This window comes from Taudactylus pleione, unplaced genomic scaffold (genome assembly GCF_031769625.1).
Source record: "Taudactylus pleione unplaced genomic scaffold, aTauple2 ptg000685l, whole genome shotgun sequence".
In the NCBI taxonomy this organism is placed as follows: domain Eukaryota; kingdom Metazoa; phylum Chordata; class Amphibia; order Anura; family Myobatrachidae; genus Taudactylus; species Taudactylus pleione.
Genome location: NW_028285087.1, coordinates 5,198,005 through 5,225,786, shown reverse-complemented (window position 1 = coordinate 5,225,786; position 27,782 = coordinate 5,198,005). Strand labels below are relative to the sequence as shown.

The following is a 27,782-nucleotide window of genomic DNA, read 5'->3' as shown; positions in this document are numbered from 1 at the left end:
TTGAAGAGTGGGCCAAAATACCTGCTGCAGTGTGCGCAAACCTGGTCAAGAACTACAGGAAACGTTTGACCTCTGTAATTGCCAACCGAGGTTACTTTGCAAAGTATTGAGTTAAACTTTTTGATTGTCCAAATATTTATTTTCCGCAAGAATATACAAGTAAATTGTTTAAAAATCATACAATGTGATTTCCGGAATTTTTTGTTCTAATTCTCTCACAGTTAAAGTGTACCTATGATGGAAATTACAGACCTCTCTCGTCTTTTAAAGTGCAACACAATCGGTGGCTGTCCAAATACTTTTTTGCCCCACTGTATGTACATTTTATGTTTGTTCTACATATTGAAAATGTGACCTTTGACCTGAAGTCCAGATGTAATAGTAGCCATGCTCCCACCTACCCAACTAGATCTGCTGATCTGTGTGGCCTTGGTCTCTCCTCACAGGACCTCCCGATTCGCCTCATTCCCCGATTACCTGGTCATCCAGATAAAGAAATTCACTTTCGGCCTGGACTGGGTTCCGAAGAAACTTGGTAAGGACGGAGGGAAGATCCGTCTCTGTAAACTCATTTTGGCAGGACCATTGTTACCTGCAGTTTTGTGTCATTGTATGTAATGCGTTCGTATCATGATATCCTCCATACAGCGCTATAGTTGCGGATAACAGCCTTATATGGTCGGAATTATTAATGAAAGGTTCTGTTCAACTTCTGGCAATGTGTTTAAACTGTGAAATTTAAATAATAATTTTGTCTACCAGACCACAAATGGTTACTGATGAGCGTGATTTTATGTTCTCATTTGGGTTGCTGCCCAATATCGGAGAGGTTCCATACCAGTTATGTCGCCATGGTTACTCCACCACCATGGATACCCCACCGCCTGCTCCCAAAGGGTAGAATGTATAAGTAGCACCTGACCGTGCGCTTTCTGACTAATAATTCTAGCAGTTTCCAGTGCACAAAGGCAGAGAGCGTAACACTGACTTATGTACATCTGTAGATGTTATATGAAGTTAAGGTTTTCATTCAGTTGTATTTTTGTTGAATTGTATCAGGGACAAAAATTCATTTTAAACATGTCGGGAATTAATTTTCAAATGGAACCACTTTTACCATCTGCAGTCGGGGCCACCGGTGATGGTAATGGTTTAGGCTATAGCGCCATCCTTGGCTTTTCACTTATCTCAGACACTTCCTGTTTACATCTCGGAAGCTGCCTCGGGCAGGTCCCTCATCCAGCGCGTCTCAGAGCTTTTCAGGAAGTTTTGAAGGCCTCTAGCTGGACCTTTCCCCTCCAGGGCTGAGAACTGCAGTCAGGGCCATTATGGGAGAGTACCACAGTAGAAGCCTGCCTAAACCCTAATGAGGGCACCAATAGCTGTCAGACCATGAGGGAGACATCTTGGATTCTGTGTTTGACAGAATCATTTCAATTCCAGAAAGGTCTAAGATGGATTGAAACCAGCACCTGACTAACGCTTGGACCCGTCCCCTATGTGTCCAGCTTATACTGGGAGGAACCAAGTGTGAGCCAAGGACTGCCTTAGGGACCGACCATGGTCTGTTTCACAGTGCAGCCTCAGGCAAAGGGATTGCTGGAAATGTAAAAAAAAAAAAAAAGAGAGACTTATGTCTTACCTGTTAAGTCCTTATCTTTGAACTCCATAGGGGATACAGGGACTACGCTGGGGTATAGGTTAGTCCATGTGTCCCCTATGGTGAAGAAGAAAAGCCCACTGCGCATGACAGCGATCTTTCATTAATATATGGACTAAGGTTATTGGCCCTGGCATATGTTGAGTCACTTCATTCTCCGCTCCCATCCCGCCCTCCGCTCTGTCAGATACTGCCCCCTCTCTACCTGTCTGACACCCGCCGCTCCATCATGACCGACACTGAGTTACGCGTTTTACTGTCATGCTTCACATGTGATTCCATCATCTATATGCACAACTGATACAACCCTCTCCTCTTATCACTTTAGATGTATCTATTGATGTCCCAGAAGAGCTGGACCTATCCCAGTTTCGGGGTGGGGGGCTGCAGGGGGGTGAGGAAGAACTTCCAGATGTTGCCCCCCCATTGGTGACCCCAGACGAGCCCAAAGGTAGCCTTGGTTTCTATGGCAACGATGATGACGACTCGTTCTGCTCCCCTCACTTCTCCTCTCCGACATGTTAGTGTTTCTGCCTCTTGTGGGACATGTGACTGCTGTGTTATCGCCCGGGGTAATCCTCCGGCCCGTGCATGTGACCAGGTTCATCCCCAATAACAGTGTAGCATCCTCCCCCTCTGTCCTAACAGCGACTGTATACAGGCCCAGCTGCCCCTTCCCAAAGCCAGTTATAGTCCCTCTAATCTGTGACTGTTTCTTCCTCCACCATTGTATCATGGTATAATCATTATAGACGCTCATTTTAATATTGATTCGCTTGTTATACTTTTTATTTTTCAGCTTTGAGATTTATGTACAGTACCATATCCTATTATAGATCATCGCTGAAAGACTTTTTCATGGATGGTGGTGTGCAAATTCGCAGCCTGTACATTTACTAGGAGCTAGTGCCACCATCCGACTCATTAGCTCTGTGGTTCTCAAACTCCGTCCTCAGGACCCCACACAGGTCACGTTTACCAGGTCACCCAGCAGGTGCACAGGTGTATTCATTACTCACTGACTACATTTTAAAAGATCCACAGTTGGAGATAATTGCTTCACTTGTGGTTCTATGAGGAGACCTGGAAAACATGCACTGTTTGGGGTCCCGAGGACCGAGTTTGAGAACCTGTGCATTTAGCTTAATGTGGTTAGTCTCCTCAGTTAATAAACTAGATTCAGTCTCTTCATCCAACTTGAACTTTGCTGAAAAATAGAGGAGATATTATGTTGCAGACACTCTAACGGCAGGTATCCACTACCCGACAGTGAAAAGACTGAACGATATCGTTATCGTTCAGTCGTTCACTACACTGCAGGGTGCCCACACTGAACGATATGTGGTTCAGCGCAGGCACAATCAATCATCTGCAAACATGCTAAACCTGACGATATCGTCAGGTTGACCAGCATGTTTGCACGATGATAGATGTCTAAAAGATCAAATTTTCAAATGATTATCGAACGATTTTATCGTAATCGTTCAACTTAATCGTCTAGTGGATACCCCCCTTAAGGTGTCACAGAGGGAGCATCGCGCCCTCTTCTGCTGGCATCGTCCATCTCCTTAACTGTAATACTTAACCATCCTGCATGTAGCTTTTGATGGCTCAACTCCACAACACCCTGAGCAATAATATGTGCGCTGGTTGTCACTACAGTAATGTAGCTCAGTGCATGCGTGTTAATGTGTGATGTGTAAATCTCTGCATGACCGGCTTGTGTGGGGAGGGGGGTCTGCCTGTGGGCTCCCTTGTCCCGGGATCTCTGAAGCCATACATTCTCTCTCTGCTGTCCCCTCGGGTGTCTCTTGAACCCCACCTCTCCCTGAACATAGAGTGCCACATCCAATATTTCTTTCTCTACTTTTGGTCAACCCCAAACCGTCCTTGTTGTCACAGCTCCCATGCTGGATGAGTCCGTGGTCACACAGCTGGTGGAGATGGGATTCCCGGCGGAAGCGTGTCGTAAAGCTGTTTATTACACAGGCAATAGTGGAGCAGAAGCTGCAATGACGTGGGTGATGTCACACATGGATGACCCAGGTAATATGCCAGCATGTACTGTAGAACAAAACCGTTGTCATTCCTAACAGCCCCACACATACATTCCATATTGAGCTAGGAGTTGTGAGGACTATCCTCCTTCCACAGTCACTCATTGATAGTATAGGACATTGAGATGTAGATGTGAGGACTATCCTCCCACCACAGTCACTCATTGATAATCAGTATAGGGCATTGAGATGTAGATGTGAGGACTATCCTCCTTCCACAGTCACTCATTGATAATCAGTATAGGACATTGAGATGTAGATGTGAGGACTATCCTCCCTCCACAGTCACTTATTGATAGTATAGGACATTGAGATGTAGATGTGAGGACTATCCTCCCTCCACAGTCACTTATTGATAGTATAGGACATTGAGATGTAGATGTGAGGACTATCCTCCCACCACAGTCACACGTGGATACAGTCAGTATGGTGCTATGAGATGTGGGGACTATCCTCCCAACACAGTCTCACGTGGATACTGTCAGTGTATGGGTCTATGAGATGTGGGGACTATCCTCCCAACACAGTCTCACATGGATACTGTCAGTGTATAGGTCTGTGAGATGTGAGGACAATCCTCCCACGACAGTCTCACGTGGATACTGTCAGTGTATAGGTCTATGAGATGTGAGGACTATCCTCCCACCACAGTCACACATGAATACAGTCAGTATATAGGTCTGTGAGATGTGAGGACTATCCTCCCACCACAGGTACATGTGGACACTGTCAGTGTATAGGCCTATGAGATGTGAGGACTATCCTCCCACCACAGTCACACGTGGATACTGTCAGTGTATAGGTCTATGAGATGTGGGGACTATCCTCCCAACACAGTCTCACGTGGATACTGTCAGTGTATAGGTCTATGAGATGTGGGGACTATCCTCCCAACACAGTCTCACGTGGATACTGTCAGTGTATAGGTCTGTGAGATGTGAGGACAATCCTCCCACCACAGTCTCACGTGGATACTGTCAGTGTATAGGTCTATGAGATGTGAGGACTATCCTCCCACCACAGTCACACATGAATACAGTCAGTATATAGGTCTGTGAGATGTGAGGACTATCCTCCCACCACAGGTACACGTGGACACTGTCAGTGTATGGGCCTATGAGATGTGAGGACTATCCTCCCACCACAGTCACACGTGGATACTGTCAGTGTATAGGTCTATGAGATGTGGGGACTATCCTCCCAACACAGTCTCACGTGGATACTGTCAGTGTATGGGTCTATGAGATGTGGGGACTATCCTCCCAACACAGTCTCATGTGGATACTGTCAGTGTATAGGTCTGTGAGATGTGAGGACAATCCTCCCACCACAGTCTCACGTGGATACTGTCAGTGTATAGGTCTATGAGATGTGAGGACTATCCTCCCACCACAGTCACACATGAATACAGTCAGTATATAGGTCTGTGAGATGTGAGGACTATCCTCCCACCACAGGTACATGTGGACACTGTCAGTGTATAGGCCTATGAGATGTGAGGACTATCCTCCCACCACAGTCACACGTGGATACTGTCAGTGTATAGGTCTATGAGATGTGGGGACTATCCTCCCAACACAGTCTCACGTGGATACTGTCAGTGTATGGGTCTATGAGATGTGGGGACTATCCTCCCAACACAGTCTCACGTGGATACTGTCAGTGTATAGGTCTGTGAGATGTGAGGACAATCCTCCTACCACAGTCTCACGTGGATACTGTCAGTGTATAGGTCTATGAGATGTGAGGACTATCCTCCCACCACAGTCACACGTGGATACTGTCAGTGTATAGGTCTATGAGATGTGAGGACTATCCTCCCACCATAGTCACACGTGGATACAGTCAGTGTTTAGGTCTATGAGATGTGAGGACTATCCTCCCACCACAGTCACACGTGGATACTGTCAGTGTATAGGTCTATGAGATGTGAGGACTATCCTCCCACCATAGTCACACGTGGATACAGTCAGTGTTTAGGTCTATGAGATGTGAGGACTACCCTCCCACCACAGTCACCCGTGGATAGAGTCAGTGTATAGGTCTGAGATGTGAGGACTATCCTCCCACCACAGTCACGGTCAGCGGTCAGTATAGGGGTCACCACAGTCACATATTGTGAGGTTGGAGATGTGAGACACTCGTATACAAAACCTATAAGACTAATTGTATAGCACGAGAAACAAAGCATTGACATTAATTTCCAGCAATCACTCAGTTCTCTCTCTCCTTCCAGACTTTGCTCATCCTTTGGTTATATCTGGGGTCAGTGCTCCATCTTCAGTCCCAACAGGAGGGGACCCCCCTTCAGAGGAGCACATAGCAACCATCATATCCATGGGCTTCTCCCAAGAGCAAGCCGTGAGAGCGCTGCGTTCCACTGTGAGTACTCTGCCAATGCCGGAATATGTTCTCCCCATCTCTGGTTCTCCCTGTTCCCCGGGCTCCAACTATCCCTGAATTCTTCTGTCCAGATATTTATACTCTACTTTTCCCATTTTCTTGTCCTCTGGTCCCTGCCCACTGTGACCTCTCCAGAGCCATCATTTTCCTGTCTGTGTCGTGTATCCTCCTGTCCCACTTCTCTTCCACTCTCTACGTGCCCAGCTAAAGTATCTCTGATCCCTTAGAACAACAGTCTGGAGCGAGCTGTGGATTGGATCTTCTCTCATATTGACGACCTGGATGCCGAGGCTGCCATGGACCTCTCAGAGGGACGGTCCGCTGCGGAGTCTGTGTCCGAGAGCATTCCGGCTGCTGGTCCTCGCGTAAAGGATGGAAATGGCCGTGAGTGTTTGTGTCATCGTTGTGTGATATCGAACGTCCCGACCGTACAGCGCTCTCAGTAATGGTGCCAGGTTATACATGAGAATAGATTAAATAGGTCCAATATGAAAAGTCAGTGTGAAACCTCTAAACATATAGAAGTAAATATTATGTAGAGATGGCACTGTTTTCATTGTCGGAAACAACAGGAACGAGCCTGGCAGTTCCGTCCAGCTGAGATTGGTTGGAAGGACGTTTACCATGGTATATACTTAAAATACTGGGGACAAAACTAGGGTCTTGTATAGGAGTCTGTCAAAATATGAGAGGACCACAAAAATCTCCATTGTCGGACTATGATCACGACCACCACGTACATATTAGTGGTTCGGATGCAAGACCTATGCCCTCAAGGCACCCTAACTGTCCAGGTTTTAAGGATTTTCATGGTTGAGCACAGGTTGCTTACTGTAATTAGGAGCTCGGTCATTTTGATTTAACGATCTGTGCTGAGCCATGGATATCCTTAAAACCGGAAGAAAGAAAGATATGTGGCGCGGAACACAAAAGCGAAATAACCAATAAATGTAAATGATCTTATTTATTAAAGTCATATATTTGTATATTTTAATATCAAAAGTACAATTACATAAAATCGAAAAAACACTACCGGGAATGTGTGCAAGACATTTATATACGAGGTGCAAATTGCATATATATTGTATGTAATGATACACCACTAAACACTAAAGTATTATGTCTAATAAATAGACTGAATCTCAGCCACCGTGCAGAACAAGGTAATAGTAATTACCGCCCTTCAGGGAGTCCTGCTAATACATGTTACTCTGTCCCAGGTATAAGTATGGGCTATACTTGTCGCTGAGACACCTCCGTGTCCGCGCAGTCGGAACGCTGCTCCTGTCTGTGATCAGGTGAATCCGCAGCTGTGCAGGAAAACTCGATGGGAACATGTGATAAATAATGTTATGACAGGGCAGTGCTTCAGGATGTCAGTGACTGTAGCTGAATGATAATAAACACAGCACCAGATAACAGCCAATCATTACAGGGTGGTCACATGAATCGCAGGGTCGCTGCCAAGGCCGCGCACAGTCCTATAGGTACGGGGGACCGGTGATACTGCTGACAGCTGGCTCAGGCTGTTATTAGCAAGGCCGCGCACAGTCCTATAGGTACGGGGGACCGGTGATACTGCTGACAGCTGGCTCAGGCTGTTATTAGCAAGGCCGCGCACAGTCCTATAGGTACGGGGGACCGGTGATAATGCTGACAGCTGGCTCAGGCTATTATTAGCAAGGCCGCGCACAGTCCTATAGGTACGGGGGACCGGTGATACTGCAGACAGCTGGCTCAGGCTGTTATTAGCAAGGCCGCGCACAGTCCTTTAGGTACCGGGGACTGGTGATACTGCTGACAGCTGGCGCAGGCTATTATTAGCAAGGCCGCATACAGTCCTATAGGTACGGGGGACCGGTGATACTGCTGACAGCTGGTTCAGGCTATTATTAACAAGGCCGCGCACAGTCCTATAGGTACCGGGGACCGGTGATACTGCTGACAGCTGGGTCAGGCTATTATTAGCAAGGCCGCGCACAGTCCTATAGGTACGGGGGACCGGTGATACTGCTGACAGCTGGTTCAGGCTATTATTAGCAAGGCCGCGCACAGTCCTATAGGTACGGGGGACCGGTGATACTGCTGACAGCTGGCTCAGGCTATTATTAGCAAGGCCGCGCACAGTCCTATAGGTACGGGGGACCGGTGATACTGCTGACAGCTGGCTCAGGCTATTATTAGCAAGGCCACGCACAGTCCTATAGGTACCGAGGACTGGTGATACTGCTGACAGCTGGCTCAGGCTATTATTAGCAGGACTCTCTGAAGTGCTGTCATTTTAAATTTTGATATTAAATATACATATATAAGCTTTGTGTGCTGTGCCATCTATTACTTTCTTCTGTTTATTTGAGAGTATTGGTAACACTCTGAAGAGGTGTGCAGCAGCCATTTTCACAATTGTGTATTAGGATTATAGTGATATTTGCGCCATGATAATCTAGTCTCTGTATCCTTAAAACATGGACTGTTGTGGTGCCTTAAGGGCCGAGTTTGGGAACCACTGCAGTAAAATGTATGAATGTTAGAGATGGTAAGGAGTACCTAACGTCCTACATACCCTCAGGTATAACACAGTAATCTGATATAAGGTGTAACAGCTATATACAGATGTATCCACATACATCTATCCTACGTGCGCTACAAGTCGCGCCACACATAACGCGGGAGCTCCGTGACTCTAGCGCCGAGCGTCTTTTGTGCGACTTTTTACCTTCAAATGCGTCTTATTCGGTTGTATCTGCACGTTACAGCCGCTGACGCGTAGCGTTCCGCACGCAGATACACCCGCACTCGCTCATAGGCGTGCCGCGTATCATTTTACTCAGCAGAAGCTGTTTGTGCTATCTATTCACATCGCTGTGCAAACAAGAGGCATTGGAAGGTAAAAAGTCACATAAAAGACGCTCTGCGCTACCGAGTAATGCCCACGGCATGGCGCGACTAGAAGGGCTGTTTAACGCGCAAGGAGGTGAGATGTATGAGGACTCATCTGTAGTATGAATATTAGAATGATCAATATCTCTTCTCCCTCACAGGATATGAACTGTTTGCCTTCATCAGTCACATGGGGACCTCCACCATGTGTGGTCACTACGTGTGTCATATAAAGAAGGATGGCCGGTGAGATGTTCTACAGTGTCCGTCTGCTAAGTATTGTCTACTCCATCTATGTATTGTCATGACGCTGTGCTTTGCCTTCATGTTACTCTTCTCTCTATCTGTCACTGTCCAAACGCCTCACCTCCTGATCTCTGTTGTGCACCTGACGTTCCTGCCTTGTTTTCTGCCTTCTCTCTGTTCCTTCAGCCATCCGTAGAACGTCATTGTCTCTCCTGCTGCCTTATGGGCTTTCTTCCTTTTTTTGTCCCATTGCCTCTTCCACTCTTTGTTGATCCTAGTCCTCACTTTGTCTCCTCCAGGTGGGTGATCTACAATGACCAGAAGGTCTGCGCATCCGAGAAGCCTCCAAAAGACCTTGGTTATATTTACTTTTACCAGCGTGTGCAGAGCTAATCTCCCCTTCCCCCTCTAGTACCTGTTTTATGCCCCTGGATGTCACTCCTTTACGAGGAGTAATGGGATGGAGGGTCTCTCGTTCATTTCCTCAAGGCTTGGGGGGCAGCTTTATTCGTGGGTAATTTCAGCAAGACGTTCTCATCCTCTTCAAGAGAGTTTTGGATCGTCCCGAACCTCCAATCCCATCACTGCACTCCCCCCAGCACTTACAGCAGAGGATGGCTCTGACACGGAGTCAGTCACTCTGCTGCTGCATTGGGGGCTGGACTTGGCACGGCACTAGCGGTGGAGTTCTGACACTTAGGTGTATCTGCGTGACCTGAGCTGGGTACGGAGAATGCTCTGACTGTCGTTGGCTGATTTATGTAATCCCAGAACTGACCCTGTGTGAATAAAGATTTTTCCCCCCTATATTTCAGGCTATTTATTGAAAAAAAAAAAAAAGTGTACAAAGTGTTTTATACGCAGCGGTCTCTTTAAAGCTGAACGACCCCCAGGATTGTACGTTTTACTGACTTGGAGATTCCCCTTGCAGACTTTTTTATTTTTTAAAAAGTTTTATTTATAATTTGAGGTGCAAGAGAGAATGTCACGAACATCCAGATGAGAATAAACAATCATTAAAGAGTTGAGCATATAATTGTAGTAATATTCAGAACAGTATCGTTAACAGAAGTAAAGAACATGTACGATATAGGAATATATTGCGAGTAACTGATTAGAAAAAATTGCAGTGAAGACAGAGCAAGATGAAAATAAAGAAATAAATAAAAAGGGGGGGCTGCTGGTATAGTGTCTGAAAAAAAATATGTAAGAATAGTATTTCTACTTCAGAGTCCATAGGGGGTCCACAGGGTTGACCTTGGGGTATAGGTTGGGAACCAAATCCGGGCACCACGCAGTTAAAGCTTTTAGCTCCCAGGATGCACTTGGGTCCACTCTCCCTATAACCCCACCCCCAAGCCAGAGGCACCTCAGTTTAAGTTGGTGCCCGGCCGGAGTTGGGTCACCGTTTAGTGCAGTGGGGGCTGATTAGCAGCCTCTAAGCTTTATTTTTTTCTAAGAACAGAGTTTTTACTTTGGACTTTTAGAGCGGCAGCGCAGAACGTCCATAGGACGTCTAAGCTGCCGCTCCGTCAGCCCACCGGCGCTGAGATGCCAGTACAGATATGAGGATCTCAGCGGGACCCCAGAGTCTGTACTAGCCGGACTCTGCGGGCGCCCAGGACTGCTGCCGGATCCACGGGGAGCAGGTAAGGTCGCGGATCACCGCTTGCGGTGATCCGCGCATTTAATATGCAGTCCTGTGCGTCCGGTCTCTGGGGACAGACCGGAGGCGCCGGCAGTGGCGGCGGGCCCCCCATACCCTGTGTGTCCACTAGACCACCAGGGACTTAGCGATCGGCGCTGGGAGCCGGCGTCCCGGGGGTTAATAGCCGGCCAGGGGAGGAAGCCTTCCCTATTGTAGCGGCTCCTCAGCTCAGCGCGCCTTTCAGTAACCATAGTCTGGCGTCGCTGAGCTGCTTCCTCCATGGGCCACGCTTCTTCTGAGGTCTCCAGCGGCCATTTCTCTGTGGTGCAGCAGAAATCTCCGGAGATGGCAGTGAGCCCAGTCCCCCTGCGTACCTCACCATCAGGTCAGTGTATACAGCGCTGTAGCCTTCCCAGACACTGAATCTGGGTAAGTTGAATGCAGTGACATAGTGCAGTATATTATATGACATGTTTATGTATGTGTATATATATATATATATATATATATATATATGTCTGCATGGTATGTGGCTTATGCTAGTGCTGACTGTTCTTTATTCTCACCTGTCAGTATATATCTATCCCTTTTCTTTATCTGCCCTAATACAGCTGTGCTTGGGGTGGTTCTGAGACCTCACATGTATATACTCGTTCATATTTGTGAGGTTTGTCACATACTGTTGCGTGCTGCACATTGCCATATTTCTACTTCAGGGTCCATAGGGGGTCCACAGGGTTGACCTTGGGGTATAGCTTGGATCTGGATCCACGGGCACCATACAGTTAAAGCTTTAGCTCCCAGGATGCACTTGGGTCCTCCTCTATACCCCGCCCCCGAGCCACAGGCACCTCAGTTTCAGTTTGGTGCCGGCCGAAGTCAGTTGCACTGTGCAGTGGGGCTGCAGGAGCAGCCCCATAGCTTTATTTTTACAGAAGAAAAGTTTTTTTATTTTTTCTCTCTTGTTTTACACTTAATGCGGCAGCATAGGACTGTCCTTATGGACGTCCACGCTGCCGCTCCAACACCCCGCTGGCTCTGCGACGCCAGTACTGCTCTGGGGATCGCAGCGGGACCCCGGAGTTAGTTCTAGCATGGCTCCGGGACCTCCCTCTGACTGCTGCCGGATTCTACGGGGAACAGGTAAGCCGCGAGCAGCGCTCTTAGCACCGCTCGCGGGGATAAACGCAGTCAGTTGCCGCCGGTCTCTGGTGACAGACCGGCGGCGCTAGTAGCGGCGGCGGGCTCCCCCTCATGCAGGCATACCCCGCGCTCCGCTGGACCACCAGGGTATAAGTTCTGGAGGGGAACCGGCATCCCTGGGGTTAAATACTAGCCAGGGGAGGCAGCCTTCCCTGGTTTAGCGGCTCCTCCCCTCAGCTCAGCGCGCCTTTTCTCATGTGTACTGGCGTCGCTGAGCTGCTCCTCTGCTGGCCACTCCTCCTCAGAGCTCTCCGGCGGCCATCTTTAGAAGGCTATAACGCAGGCTCCCAGGCAGGTGCATGGTCAGGTCCCCCTGTGTACCTCTCCCCTACCAAAAGGACAGTGTACACAGCGCTATAACTCCCCCCAGACACTAAATCTGGGTGGTTGATGGTAGCGATTGGTGCAGTAAGTACAATCTTCCTGCATTGTATGTGACTTTGCTAGTGCTGCTGCCTGTACTTATTTTCTAATTACTGTCAGCTTATATCTATCCCTTTGCTTCTCCTACAGCCCGAAGGTGTGTGGGGGAGGGGCGTTTTTCTATTAACCTCACTTTTATAAATCATGTATTTGTGAGGTCAGTCACATACTGTTGTGTGCTACACAGTACCATATTTTTGGGCCTGTTTGTGTTGCATGCTGGTGAGTGCGGGGGTGTTAACACCGTATGTCCTCTGCTGATAAGTATTTATTGCATAATTACTGTATCATGTCTGATGAGGAGACTGAGCACTCCGGGGCTCCTGTGTTGCTTTCCTGCAGACGCTGTTCTGCTGGTGTTAATGAGGGGGATTTATCTCAGGATGGTCTTTGCGGGCAGTGCCAGCTGGCACCAGGCCCTTCTATACCCCCTATGTAGCAGGACCCCCCTTGGGCGATGTTTTCACAAGTGCTGACATCTATTGCAGATGTCGATCCCTACAGTGACCCCTTCTGGGGCATTGTCCCAGCACTCTATCTCCCATTCCCCGGATATTACGCAGGTATTGCGGTCTCCCTCCGGGGCCCAGACTGTGAGACAGTATTCGGGGCTGTCTGTGTATGTCCAGCCTCCCCCTGTATCACAACAGTCTGTGGTGCCTTTTCAGGGCTTCCCTCAGTCGGCTCCTCCGCCTTGGGTGGATGTTCTCTCCAACTCGGTACAGAGTTTGGCGCCTTCATCCTCGGCTTTTAAGTCATTGTTGCAGGGTGATGTGCCACAGAAGGCGACTAAGCGGCCTGTTGTGAGTTTACTCACTGCGCAGGTATCAGAATCGTATCCCTCTTCAGATGATGGAGAGGTCCATGAGGATTCTGATTTGGATGCTGTGGGACAGGAGGTTGAGCCTAGGTCCTCCATTAATGTTCCAGCATTAGTTAGGGCGGTGTGGGCTATTCTCAATATAGAAGAGGAGGCACCGGTCCCTAAGTCGAAGTTTCCTGACTTCAAGAAAGCAAAGGTTACTTCTAATGTGTTCCCTCTGTCCGATCAGTTGGCGAATCATATGGCGGCGGCCTGGCAATTACCCAGCAAGAGATTCCAACCGCAGAAAAGGTTGGCTTCTCATTATCCCTTTCCTGAGGATCATTGCAGGAAATTGGAGACTCCACCGGCGGTGGATTCAAATGTCACTCGCTTGGTTAAAACCGCTACGCTACCATTGCCGTCTATTTCCTCTTTAAAGGATCCAACGGACAGGAAAGTGGAGATTTGTTTGAAGTCCATTTACTCGCTCTCCGGAGCGGTGGCGCGCCCGGCCATGGCCATTTCCTGGGTGGCTAAAGCCATTGAGAACTGAGCCAATGCCTTGGAGGATTCTCTTACGGACTATGTTCCGCATGTTCAGAGAGCATTAGTGGCACAAATGAGGGATGCCGCTTCCTATATTGGGGAAGCGTCATTGGACGCAAGCATGTTAACCTCTAGAGTTTCGGCTGCGGCTGTGTCTGCTCGGAGATCCTTGTGGCTGCTGTCCTGGAGGGCTGATGCGGACTCTAAAAAGGGTCTGGAGGCTCTCCCCTTTAATGGAGAATTGCTATTTGGTCCGGATTTGGACAAAATAGTGGATACCTTGGCTAAGTCCAAGTCGGCTTTCCTCCCTTCGGCTTCTGCGCCGGCTAGGGTGAGGAGCACTGCCTTTCGGTCCTTTCGGGTTCAGGGTAAGGCCAAGGGCCAGTCCTTCCCGAGACATTCAGCGACCAAAGCCTCATCCAAACCCAAGAAGCAGGCATTGAATGCTCGGCGCCCCTCTTTCAAACAGGAGGATGAACCTGCTGCCTGACGGGACGGGCCTCTCCCTGGGGGACCCCAGAGTGGGAGGCCGACTTCTCAGATTCGCCTAGTGTTGGGTCAGTACCACCACGGATGCTTGGGTTCGAGAAGTAGTCTCTCAGGGGTACACCCTGTCGTTTCGGTGCAGGCCGCCCCACCAATTTTCTGCACGAGTCCTTCGCTGGATGAGTCCAAAGCTTCCCATCTCTGTTTCTGGTGCAGAAACCCAATGGGTCTCATCGCCCTATTCTGAATTTAAGGTCTCTGAACAAGTACCTCAGAGTTCCCAAGTTCAGGATGGAAACATTGCGGTCCATCATCCTGGCGATGGAACCAGGGGACTTCATGGTCTCCCTCGATATCCAGGACGCCTATCTCCATGTGCCCGTAGCACCGGCACATCAGCGGTACCTGAGGTTTGCTATCCTAAACCATCACGACCAATTTCGGGCGTTGCCTTTCTGTCTTTCCACGGCTCCGAGGGTTTTCACCAAGGTGATGGCAGTCATGGCTGTCCACCTTCGGGGTCAGGGTGTACGGCTGCTGCCGTACCAGGACGATCTGCTGCTGCTGGCGAGCTCCCCGGAGGTGCTTCTTCATCATCTCCACCTGACAATTGCTTGTCTTCAAGCACACGGGTGGTTAATAAATTGGAAGAAGTCGTCTCTGATCCCATCTCAACGGATGGTCCATCTGGGAGCACTTCTGGACTCCAGTCAACAAAGGATTTTCTTGACTCTGGAAAGATATCCTCCCTACAGCTGAGGATACATGGTTGCCTGAGCAGTGGCAGGGTGTCAATACATTCGTCAATGAGAGTCCTGGGGTCCATGGTGTCGGCATTCGACATGGTGGAGTTCGCCCAGTTCCATTCCAGACCCCTGCAGGGGCAGATTCTTGTGGAATGGAACGGGTTGTCCCGCCAGTTCCGATCCCAGATGCTGGTATTGTCCCCGGAAGTGCGCCGGTCCTTCCCATAAACATTCTAGAGCTACGGGCAGTGTACCGTGCTCTTCTGGCGTCAGGCACCGTTCTTCTCGGAAGAGCAGTTCAGGTGCAATCAGACAACGCCACCACGGTGGCATACATAAATCACCAGGGAGGAACTCCCAGTCGAGCTGCGATGTCGGAAGTGTCCCAAATCCTGACTTGGGCGGATTGCCACCTTCCAGCAATATCGGCAATCTTCATCCCGGGAGTCCTCAATTGGGAGGCAGACTTCCTCAGCCGTCACGACGTGCATCCCGGGGAATGGTCGCTTCACCCAGAGGTGTTTCAACTTCTCGTGGACAAGTGGGGACTGCCGGAATTGGACCTGATGGCCTCTTGTCACAATTACAAGTTGCCCATATACGGCTCAAGGACAAGGGACGCAGGCGCAAGCCTAGTGGATGCGTTGTCAGTGAAATGGTCGTTTCACCTAGCGTATCTGTTTCCTCCAATCTCCCTGCTCCCTCGGGTACTCAGAAAGATCAAACGGGACGGAGGCACGTTTCTGCTGGTGGCTCCAGCGTGGCCCAGACGTCCTTGGTACTCCGATCTCAGGGGCCTGTCTGTAGACGCTCAGTACCTTCTGCCTCAACGTCGGGATCTGCTGTCTCAGGGTCCCTGCCTTTACCCGGATCTGGGTCGACTGTCTTTGACGGCGTGGCTCTTGAGACAGCCGTCTTAAGGTCCCGGGGCTTTTCAAGCTCTGTCAACAGTACCATGCTTAGGGCACGTAAACCTGCCTCTGCACGGATTTACCACAGAGTGTGGCACACTTACTTTCAGTGGTGCGAGTCTAGAAGCTATGACCCTCAGGTGTTCAGAGTTTCTAGGATTTTGGCATTTCTGCAGTCAGGTCTTTACCTGGGCTTACGGCTTACTTCCCTAAAAGTTCATGTATCGGCCCTGTCAGTGTGGTTCCAACGAAGGATTGCCACACTGCCTGACGTTCACACCTTGTTGCAAGGTGTGCTGAGGATCCAGCCTCCCTTTGTGCCTCCAGTGGCTCCGTTGGGACTTGGCGGTGGTTCTTCGGGTCCTGCAGGGTCCTCCTTTTGAGCCTCTTGAGTCGGTTGACCTCAAGTGGTTAACACTTAAGACTGTGTTTCTCCTGGCTCTTGCTTCGGCCAGGAGGGTATCCGAGTTGGGGGCACTTTCCTGTAGCCCCCCCTTCCTGATTTTTCATCAGGACAGGGCTGTGCTTCGCACCCGTCCTGAGTTTTTGCCTAAAGTGGTTTCTTAGTTCCACATAAATCAGGAACTTGTGGTTCCAGCTTTTCAGGCTCCGGGTCTTACGGCTGGCGAGGCTTCGCTGGACGTGGTCCAGGCTCTCAGAATTTATGTTGAACGGACGGCCTCTGTTAGGAAGTCGGATTCGTTGTTCATCCTCTTTGGTTTCCATAAGAGGGGTTGGCCTGCCAACAAACAAACTTTAGCCCGTTGGCTTTGTTCTGTTATTAGGGAGACTTATATACAGGAACGTTTGCCTGTTCCAGCCTCGGTTAAGGCTCATTCCACTCATTCTGTAGGCCCTTCTTGGGCTGCTAGACGTGGTGCCTCCACTGTTCAGCTGTGCAAGGTAGCCACTTGGTCTTCAGTTCAGACATTTGTGAGGTTTTATGCGTTTTGACACCTTTGCCTCAGGATGCATCCTTCGGGCGCAGGATTCTCCTTTCTGCTCAGGAGCGTCCCCGCCCTTAGTTGAACTGCTTTGGGACATCCCCAAGGTCAACCCTGTGGACCCTGAAGTAGAAAACAAGAGATATGGTAAGAACTTACCTTTGTTATCTCTGTTTCTACGAAGTCCATAGGGTCCACAGGGCGCCCGCCCTGACGCACCTGGCTTCAAATGGGCTGTGGTACTGGTCACCGGTGTTTCCGTCTCCCATTTCTGTGAGTATGGTTTCTTGTGTGTTCCAGTCTTCCTTCTCTCTGTTTAGTCTCCTCCTTCGGCCTAGGCTACTTACCAACTGAGGTGTCGGTGGCGGGGTATAGAGGAGGACCCAAGTGCATCCTGGGAGCTAAAGCTTTAACTGTATGGTGCCCGTGGATCCAGATCCAAGCTATACCCCAAGGTCAACCCTGTGGACCCTATGGACTTCGTAGAAACAGAGATAACAAAGGTAAGTTCTTACCATATCTCTTTTAGGTGGAACTGTGTGTTGCATACGCGGAAAATGGGTCCCTGCAGCTAATTTTAGCATCAGTCAGGACCAGTATAGCGCTGCTTGATATTTCCGCCATGGTCAAGAGCGCGATACTGCACCCATTTTTGCTATCCTGCAAGTCATGTGCTGCAGGTGTTAGTGCAGAGGATTTGACTCATAAAGGGATATGTATGCGGCGCCATCTGGTGCCGGGCCCGTTACACGACCCCCTTGGGTGGTGTGTGTCTTGGGATCCTCTCGATTGCGGATCGCCGGGCGGGCCCCTTTGTTGTACCTCACTTGGGGTTACTTCACCATACTGCCCTTTTCATATCAGGGTATCTTACAATCATGTGACACAGACTATCGCTCCTTTCAGGTACCACAAAGGTCTGTCATTCCCCTTGCAGGGATTACCACAACTGCCACCCTGGGTGGATGTCGTTTTTTTCTACAAAACGCAATATGGCGTGGTATACGCCCTGTGGCTACTTCCCAGTTGGCTCTGCCGTGAACTGGATGCTGTTTTGGGCTCTTACACGGGGGGAATCCTATTTCAGGTATTATCCCTGCTTTAGGGCTGGTAGCAGGTCCATTCTGGTTAGAGTGAATGTTGACCTGCACCTGTATCATGCACCCTCAGTCTTACGTGCCTTCGGGTTCCCTGTTGCTGACTAGCGGGTGGATCGCATGGCGGGACTCTGGCTGTTGCCAGATACGAGGTATTACAACAGTGTTTGGCCTCCTGTCCCAAATTCCCTGAGGGTCATCACGAGCCCCTCCTGGGGTGGATGGGCGTGTTACTCGTCTGATTACAGACGTTACTACGCCTCCCATACCTGCGTGGTCGGATTCTTCGGATCCGTAGGTGGTAACTCTGCCTGAAATCAGTATACTCGCTTTCAGGGGTTGTTGCCCATCCTACCATGGCTATAGCATGGTTAGTTAATACTATTGCATACTGAGCTGATGCATTTGTAATGTTTTTCCCCTCCAACACGTCTGGGGTTCAAATGTATTTGGTCGCTCACGTAATATATGCGGTTGTCATAGGTGGAAATGCCTATATTGGATACCAGTCTCCTAACTTTCAGAGTTCCGGCTGCGACTGTATCCTCCGTAATACCCTATGGCTGCGCTCTGGGAATGCAGAGGTGCAGATACCATCTATAGGGTGGATCTTGTTTGGTCCTGACCTTTGACAAGATTGTAGTTACATTGGCAGTATTACTAACGACAAGTTTACCCCCTTCAGCTATGCCCACTACAAGGCCTCGGACTGAGTCTGTTAAGTCTTTTTGTCCCCTGGGTCAGCCTAAAGGTCTGTTTCTTCGTAGACTATCGGCCTCTACAAGGGCCGACATATCCAGTACCGAGCAGGCCTGGACTGCCAGCCGATCCTGCTTCTGAACCTACGGATATATCTTCAGCCTGACGGGACAGGCCTACAACTGGGAGATAGCGATTTTCTCAGTTCGCCCGGTACTAATGTCAAGTTGCCGCGGATACGTGGGTAGGAGGGTACACCCTCTCTTTGCTCAGGCGGCCTCTTTACATGTGATGGTACGCGGGCCCTTATTCAGACCCGAACAGAGCCTTACAAATCCAGAAAGTTAAACAGTTGTTGCGATAAGCGGAGCTAATTAGGCCATCCCCACTTTCTCAGCGAGGGACTGGTTGTTCTGCTTTCTTTCTGGTGGGGTGGCTGAATGGTCCTCTTTGGCCTATTCTCTGTCTCAATTCCCTGAACCAGTTCCTAAAGCTACCTGGGCTCAGGAGGCAATCCCTATGCTCCATCATACTATGTTCACTGGATATACAGGATGCGTGCCTACGGGTACTTACAGAGACCTTTCCTCAGCATGGACTGAGGTTTGCTGTATCACAGCAACACTTACAATTTTTTGGGCTCTGCCTGTTGGGACTGTCCTCAGCCCCACAGGGGTTTACCAGCGTTTTGGATTTTCTGACAGTTCTCCTGTTCAGTATATCCCAATGCTCCTGTACCTGGACGGCCTCCTGCTCTTAGCAGGATCACCGGTGTCGATACGATCCTCCGGTGTCCAGGATTTCCGGATATTCTGGCATTCCTTCCACCTGGCATTCCTGACTGTGCGGATCTCTACACTGTAGATATGGAATTGCTCCACTCTGGTATCCAGTTCATCCTTTGGAGTGTTTTTCTGGATTATGCCTCCATTTGTCCTCCCTAGGGACTCCTTGGGAGTTAGTAGTGGTTCTTTGTTCCCTCCGGGGACAGTCAATGGAACCGCTGGTGGTGATAGCCATTACATGGTCTATTGCTTAGGCTCTCTCTTTCTCTCAGGGTGTTTATATCAACCAGGAGAGTGTCTGAATTGGGAGTGTTCTCATGTGGCTCCCTCTTCTGGAGGGCATCATGTCAGGGTGTGAGTTGCTCTCGCCCTGTGTTTCTTCTTAAAGTGGTTTTTAGGTTCCATATTATTCTGGAACTTCTGGTAAGGCCATTCAGTCCCCAGTCCTCTCGGCTGGTGTGGCCTCATTGACTGTGGTCCGGCCTCTTTGGATTTATGTGGACACCATCATGGTTACATGGCATTATCATCTGGTATATCTTTTTTCCCTGGTACCAATGCTTCTTCAGGTACTCAAGAAGGATAAGATAGAGGGTGTTCAAGACATTCTCATAGCAATGGACTGACCAAGTACATCATGTTATGCCAACATGCTAACTATTGTAGCAGACCGCCTTGGAGGTTGCCTCTCAAAAAAGACCTGGTTTGTGGCCCTTTTTTTTTTTTTTCCACCTAGACTTAGCTTGGTTGACTTTTTAACATCATAGTTGTTAAGGTTTTATTCTTCAGGCTAAAGGGGTTCTCTGAGCAGGTCATTCAGACAATGATCAAGGCAAGAAGACCAGTCTTTTCCAATAACAACCATAGCGTGTGGAAGATATACATCTGTTAAAGTGAATGGAATTAATTTAGTTTGTCCACATCTTTCTTGAAGGATGATGTGGACAATGGCCTGCAGTTGGCCTACCTTAAGGTTCAGGTTTCATCCCCCTATTTTCTTTCAGTAAAATATTCCATAAAGCAGTCTTTTCTTCAGAGGGTTCTTCAATTCAATTCAATTGATCCCATGTTCTGCCAGTTGTTTTGTGAGTTCTCAACTTGGTACCTTTAATGTTGCATAAACCACCATTTCAGGCACTTGATTTTATGGACTTTAAATTCCTTACTTAGAAGGTGTCCTTTTTTGCTGGCCATCACTTCCGCAATGTATTTATCCTTGATGGTAATTATTCTGAAGACAGGAAGAGATCCCACATTGGATTTGAATGCTCCAGTTCATTCGTATCGTAATTGCTAGCCCTTGTATAAATCCACTAACCAGGCAGGGTCCATGAAGGCACGGTTTTGGCATCCCAGCCTTTACCACAGGTCTTGACCCATCATTCTTTGCTCCATGGCTGGCGGTGGTAGATATTTTAACAATCTAACCCAATTGGCCACATTTCCCCAATCTGCGGAGCACGCACCGCTGCTGAATATTGCAAACACCTTTTTTTTACCATTTTCTATCAAATTGTTCACATATGAATCCAAGGCAAGATTAACATTGGGGCAGATGGGACTACAGCTTCAGGCCTTCACATAAAAATAAGCCCATCATCTTGATAGCACAAAGTTATGCATTTCTTCTATTTTGACATATTTAGGGAGACATTGGGGCTGGTAGTGTAAAGGGATGTACACACCCACATTGCATTGGCCCCACCCACACAGCACTGGTCACACCTCCTTCGCTTCTCACCTATGTCGCCTTGTATGAATCAATCTCTATCCTTGGACTTTGTATGCAGAGCTTTCTAAACCTGGACCCACATGAACTTGCATGGGAAGCTATTATTGGCGAACCCTTAGATCAGGAGGAATGAACTGAAATCTGGGAGCCCACCTACAATAATCCTATCGGTGTCAAAGTTACAGAAAATGTTTACAAGCTTGTGTACTGCTGGTATGTCCTGTCTACATTATGTAACATTTTTCCAGACACATCCAAAAGATGTAGGAGAGGCTGCTTCACTCCTGTAACTTTTTTATTTTACATAACGAATAACAAAAATTTGTGAATAAAACCAGTGCTCTTCAAAGCAGCCAATATAACTCTTCAGTGTAGCAGTCACCACACAGACCCAAAACAGACGTTAAACAAAAATATCACCAATGAGTCCTGTAGGCGCTAAAGCAGATAATGCAGTCCCACACTGCATAACCTTCATTGCGGTATCCTTAATGTATAAGTTTCACTCGATCCTTCCAGCTGTTATACCTCAAAGAGACAAAAACAAACTTCTCATAGTGCAGTAAAACAAACACTATATAAACACAGGCACAGAAACCGACAAATCACAGATGCACAACTCCAAATTACTGATTATATATATAAATACATTATGCAATAAATAGAGGTTTTTAAGCATAATTATGGCCAAAGTTATGGGCCTACCCACCATATCCAGGTAACCTCTGTAGGGTAGGTCCCTAACATACTAGGGGTTCAAATCCAGAGCGCAGGACACCTCCAAACCAGCTCAGCCGAGCCACCCCAGGGCATCGCTCTCATGAGAAAGGTGAAGAGCAAAGTAAGATAGGTAAGAGCAGCTGCTGCTGCATATATAGGATAGTGAGGTGAAAATACAAATATAATAAAAACAAACAGTAAAAGTGTTAAAATGTGCAAAACAGGAAAAATGTTTATAATGCGATGCCCTGAAGAAGACCAACCAAAGCAATCCAGGGGACCCACGCCCCAAAAATCAACACAAAGTTGCACTACAGTATATAATTTGTAGGACTAACCTAAAATTGTGCCTATTACTAGTGTGCATTAACAATACCAGACTCCATGCTTTAAACCAATAAGGGAGGGGTGCTAGTCTATTACCGCATACGGTGGCCTACATATAATAGTAGAAAAATGGGCATTCTACAGGAGAGAGGGTTAAACCCAATTGGTAACTGAAGACCTCCTCATAGATCCCACCGGTACTTCAAAATTCACATAAAATAGATGGAAAAACCTTCAACAATGTGAAACTTTATTTATTCAATTGTAAAACATAACACAGGGTGCAATGGTCTCTCATCGGGTATAATGGTCTAGCAGATGTAATAGTAGACAAAGAACCAGGGACATGCGGTTAGGGGAGCCAGAGCCTGTCATACTCCCGTCCCTGTCATGCTCCAGAGTTATGAAATAAAGACTGTGTTTTTATACATGTGTGCCCCCCAGCCATTGACCTCGCCACACGTCACTGTAAAGAACACAGTGTTAAAGAGGGTACCCGGGCGTCCCTGGAAATCCCAGTCCATCTACCAGGTCAAGTTCAACTGCATCCCACATATTTGCTGGTCTTGTCCCAAGTTATCGGGCTACTGATCTGCACTGAAAAACTTGATATATTCTGTCCTCCAAATTGACCTGCAACTAATAATGATGTGGGTATGCAGTCATCATATTGACGATGACTATATAGAGAGCCATTGGGCTTCATTCAGAGGTGGGCGCTGCTGCGTCTGTTTTTTGCATCTGGCGCCATGGCTGCGATAATATGCAAATGCTAGAATCATCCTTCCCCCTGGTGCAGTAGGCAGTGCCTGAATGCCCAAGCACTGAGGCGCCCACTTTCCCTGTCTGCGCGCTGTAACACCGCCGGTGATTCTTTACACGCCACCATCGGTGCACCACCAACACTTGCACCAGCCCTATGGCCGGTGCAGTTTCTTAGTCTAAACATGGCCTCTGTGGCTGCGGCTAAGCGTCTGGGAGTGCAGCCGCTTTCACTGACATGCACGCAACACACCCTTGAGACAGACTTTTTTTTATTGTGTTCACTTCAGGCCAACGCCCAGGAACGCCCATGGCTTTGCCGCCCTGTTTCTGATACCATCTATCCCAGCATCTTTGGGCATGCTTCAGAGATAAAATACCGTCTATCATTGTGGATACAAAAGTATATCTTTTTTTATATATTATTTGCAGTTTTAAGTACCGATAGTGAAGGGTATTTTATATTCCTTCCTCTGTACCAGTATTGCTGGTACTTGTTTCACAACCAGGGGAAATTATTGGCTCCAGAGAATTGGGGGCACGTCTTCCGGCCAAGGTGGTCTCCCAGAAAGCCTTATTCACATTGGTTGCATACGGAGGGAATACCAGCCCCTTGAAAGTAGGTTATGCCCATATTTTCCAGCACTCATACTTTTCTGCCCTCTGTATCGAGAAGTTCCAAGATGTTCATCACCTTAGTTTGGAGACCCTTAGAGAGGCGTCTTTCTTTTTTCCTAATATATGTCTTTGCCCAGGGTGAGGGGCTTGATCTGATATGAGAACATTATGGGTGAGGGTGGGAGGAAGATGAGTTAACCCTTCCACTTGCGCCTCCCTCAGACCTCGGAGTGGCACCAGTAGAAGACCAGGCGTAATGTAAAGTTTTGGAAAATGTGGTTATAAAAAAAAAAATGGTAAAGTGTTAACCGATATAAAAGAGACCAAATAAATCTGCCCATACATGTGATGCTCAAAGATCTTTCATGAAATGAAAGATGACCTCCTAGCCGCAGGGTCACTAAACCATTATATTATTCAATGTAGGATTTTAATTGCTGTCAATGCTCCAGTGTCTGTGGTGTGGAAATCTTTTCAGTGGGGCTGAATATCCTGTGGTGATAAAGAAAAGAGAAACTAATCCAACATATGCTGATATCTTCAAAAACGTCACTTAGTATGAAAAAAGAGGGTTTACGAGTGGATATTTTTCACAAATCGATACAAATTTCAGTTTCCATCAATAAATATAACGCGTTTCGCGGGTCGTTGCCTGCTTCTTCAGATATTACAACTTACTGGTGTAAGTAAGAGTATAACAGCTTGTGCTGGAATATGTATGTTCTCAACCAGCAGTGTCATTTAGTGTGGGACTATGATAGCGTGTTTGCTCTGCTCACGGTCCCAGATGGGTATATTATATATATCAGACAAGTCAAGACAGAGTGCGTGAGCCACCTCCTTACTTTGGTGCGTGCACAACAAAAGGGTGTGGACACGTAACATTGGGGGCATATTATATCCACTGGGGAGCATTTACAGCACTAGTTGCCACCAGAAGCCCCTTCCCCTCCCCTAAATACACCTCCCACTGGTACGCATGGAATCTAATTAAAGGATCATGCCTCCCAAGTGTCCCCAAGTCAAGACAAAAGTCCATATGCATGGGGAGTCAGAACAGTCCAGATGAATCAGGAATGTCCCACCTAAATCAGGACATTTGGGAGGTTATATCGTCCCAAGAATGTTCTTGCACTGTGCACGTACAGTATGTTGTGCACATTATTGATTGCAGGTCCCATCCTCAGTGGGTTTTACCACTCCATGGACCGTCAATGCTGCTCTGTCATACCACCACTGATTAGACAGGACAGTTCTGAATTGCGGGCTCTGTACAGCTTTGTCCCGATCAGTCTGAAAGGTTGGAGGGTTGAAGAATGGGCAGGGAGTGGTCCAGTCTGCACATGTTTTTCATGATTCCCTGGAAGGTAAGCCCTCTGAAGACACTTTACCTCGAGTTTTATTTAATTCTCCATAACTACAACCTGACTTGTATTGTACTGTACAAAGCCATTTCATTACTCTCCAGCCATGTCCTTCATCTCCTTTATCTCCAACCAAAATCAGCTCCAATCACTGCCATTTTCTACAGCTACATTCATGCCGGCTCAATTATACTCTAGAGCAGGCCTAGCCAACCTGTGGCACTCCAACTATTGTGAAACCAGCATGTTTTACCAGTTGATCGGTGGGAGGGTATGCTGGTTTCACAACAGCTGGAGAGTCACAGTGTGGCCAGGCCTGCTCTAGAGATACAATCTGTCCCAAATTATACTGTGCAATTCTATTTCATTACCCATCAGCCATTCTCTACAGCTCCTTGCTGTCCATCACCTACCATTGCGACCAGTACCAGACAGTTTGTGCAGCTACACCACCTTTATCTCCAGCCTTTCTATATAGCCCATCCCCTATATCTCCACCCATTCTATATAGCTTACCCCCTTTATCTCCACCCATTTTATATAGCCAAACCCTCTTTATCTCCAGCCTTTGTGCATAGTCCAACCCCATTTAACTGTAGCTATTCACTATAGTTCTATCACCTTATCTCCAGGGGTTGGGTAAGGGATGCCAGCGCTCGGGATCCCGGCGGTCAAAATCCTGATGCCGACATTCTGACTAGGTTACAATACTGATGCCTAGAGGTAAGTAAGCTTACCCTAAACCCTACCCCTAACCCTTTGTCCCTGCACCCTAAACCTAACCTTCCCCCAATGCCTAACCTTAATCCCCCCACCCCTAGTGACTAACCATAACCCCCTAGTACCTGACACTCTCCCTAACCCTATTACTGTCGGGATGCCGGCACCGGGATTCTGACAGGTGTCGGGATTCCGGCGCCGGTATTCTAAGCATTGGCATCCTGACTGTCAGTATAAAGACTACATCCCCTCTTCACCAATCTCTAAACATCTTCTTTTCTTCTACCCATTCTCTATAGCTCCATTCGCTTTCTCTGCAACCATTCTATAACTCCTCCCCCTTTGTCTTCATCTATTCTGTATAGCTCCATCTCCTTTATATTCAGCCATTCTCTATAGCTCCATCTCCTTTATCTCCAGCCATTCTCTATAGCCCCATCCTGTTTATCTCTAGACATTCTTTATAACTCCATCCCCTTTATCGCCAGAGATTCTGTAAAGCTCTATTTACTTTAATCTCTGCCATTCACTATAGCTCCATCCCTGTTATCTTCAGCCATTCTCTATAGCTCCATCTCCTTTATCTCCAGCCATTCTCTATAGCTCCATCCCCTTTATTTTCATCCATTCTCTATAACTCCATCCTCTTTATTACCAGAGATTCTGTATAGCTCCAGTTACTTTAACCCCTGCTATTCTCTATAACTCCATCCCCTTTATATCCAGCCATTCGCTATAGCTCCATCACCTTTATATCCAGAGATCCCGTATAGCACCATTCACTTCAACCTCTGCCACTCACTGTTGCTCCATTCCCTTTATCTCCAGCCATTCTGTATAGCTCCATCCCCTTTATCTCCAGCCATTCTGTATAGCTCCATCACTTTTATCTCCAGTCATTCTCTATAACTCCATCCCCTTTATCTCCAGCCATTCTCTATAACTCCATCCCCTTTATCTCCAGCCATTCTGTATAGCTCCATCCCCTTTATCTCCAGCCATTCTATATAGCTCCATCACTTTTATCTCCAGCCATTCTCTATAACTCCATCCCCTTTATCTCCAGCCGTTCTCTATAACTCCACCCCCTTTATCTCCAGAAATTCTGTATAACTCCATACCCTTTATATCCAGAGATTCTGTATAGCTCCATTTACTTTAACCCCTGCCATTCATTATAGCTCCATCCCCTTTATCTCCAGCTATTCTTTATAACTCCAGCCCCTTTATCGCCAGCAATTCTCTTTAACTCCACCCCCTTTGTCTTCATTCTGTATAGCTCAATCCCCTTTATCTCCAGCCATTCTCTATAGCTCCATCCCCTTTATATCCAGAGATTCTGTATAGCTCCAGTCACTTTAATTTAACCCCTGCTATTCACTATAGCAAGCTCCATCCCCTTTATCTCCAGAGATTCTGTATAGCTCCATCCCCTTTATCTCCAGAGATTCTGTATAGCTCCATCTCATTTATCTCCAGCCATTCTTTATAGCTCCATCTCTTTTTCCCTCAGCCATTTTGTACCCCTCCATTCAACCAATCTTAAGCTGGCCATACACCAGCGCGATTTTGTGCCGATTGCACAAATTTAGACGCCTCTTCGATGCATTGTGTGCAAATCATGCAGTTTTTAGGTATGACTCCGATCCGATGTGCGCCTCTGCCGCTCTTATATCGTACCTTATTTATTTATTACCAGTTATTTATCTAGTGCACACATATTCCGCAGCGCTTTACAGAGAATATCTGGCCATTCACGTCAGTCCCTGCCCCAGTGGAGCTTACAATCTATATTCCCTACCACATGCTCACACACAGACACACTACGGTCAATTTTGTGGGGAGCCAATTAACTTAGCAGTATATTTTTGGAGTGTGGGAGGAAACCGGAGTACCCGGGGGAAACCCACGCACGCACAGGGAGAATATACAAACTCCACACAGTTATTATTACATTTTATTTATAGGGCGCCACAAGTGGTCAGCAGCGCCGTACATAC

General features: G+C 47.8%; 1 protein-coding gene across 2 annotated transcripts in view; it reads left to right on the top strand.

Annotated features, from left to right (window-relative positions):
* USP5 (ubiquitin specific peptidase 5) overlaps window positions 1-10,053 on the top strand; it is a 48,174-nt gene extending 38,121 nt beyond the window's left edge. Inside the window, exons 14-20 of one of the 2 annotated variants that reach the window (XM_088456060.1) lie at window positions 447-535; window positions 1,989-2,180; window positions 3,563-3,706; window positions 5,954-6,099; window positions 6,348-6,504; window positions 9,162-9,246; window positions 9,546-10,053. In XM_088456060.1, the coding sequence (XP_088312186.1) occupies window positions 447-535; window positions 1,989-2,180; window positions 3,563-3,706; window positions 5,954-6,099; window positions 6,348-6,504; window positions 9,162-9,246; window positions 9,546-9,639 (907 nt within the window). In that variant the 3' untranslated portion in view covers window positions 9,640-10,053. The remainder of the gene's footprint in view (window positions 1-446; window positions 536-1,988; window positions 2,181-3,562; window positions 3,707-5,953; window positions 6,100-6,347; window positions 6,505-9,161; window positions 9,247-9,545) is intronic. The other variant, XM_088456061.1, reaches the window with a different exon arrangement.
* Window positions 10,054-27,782: the final 17,729 nt, after the last annotated feature.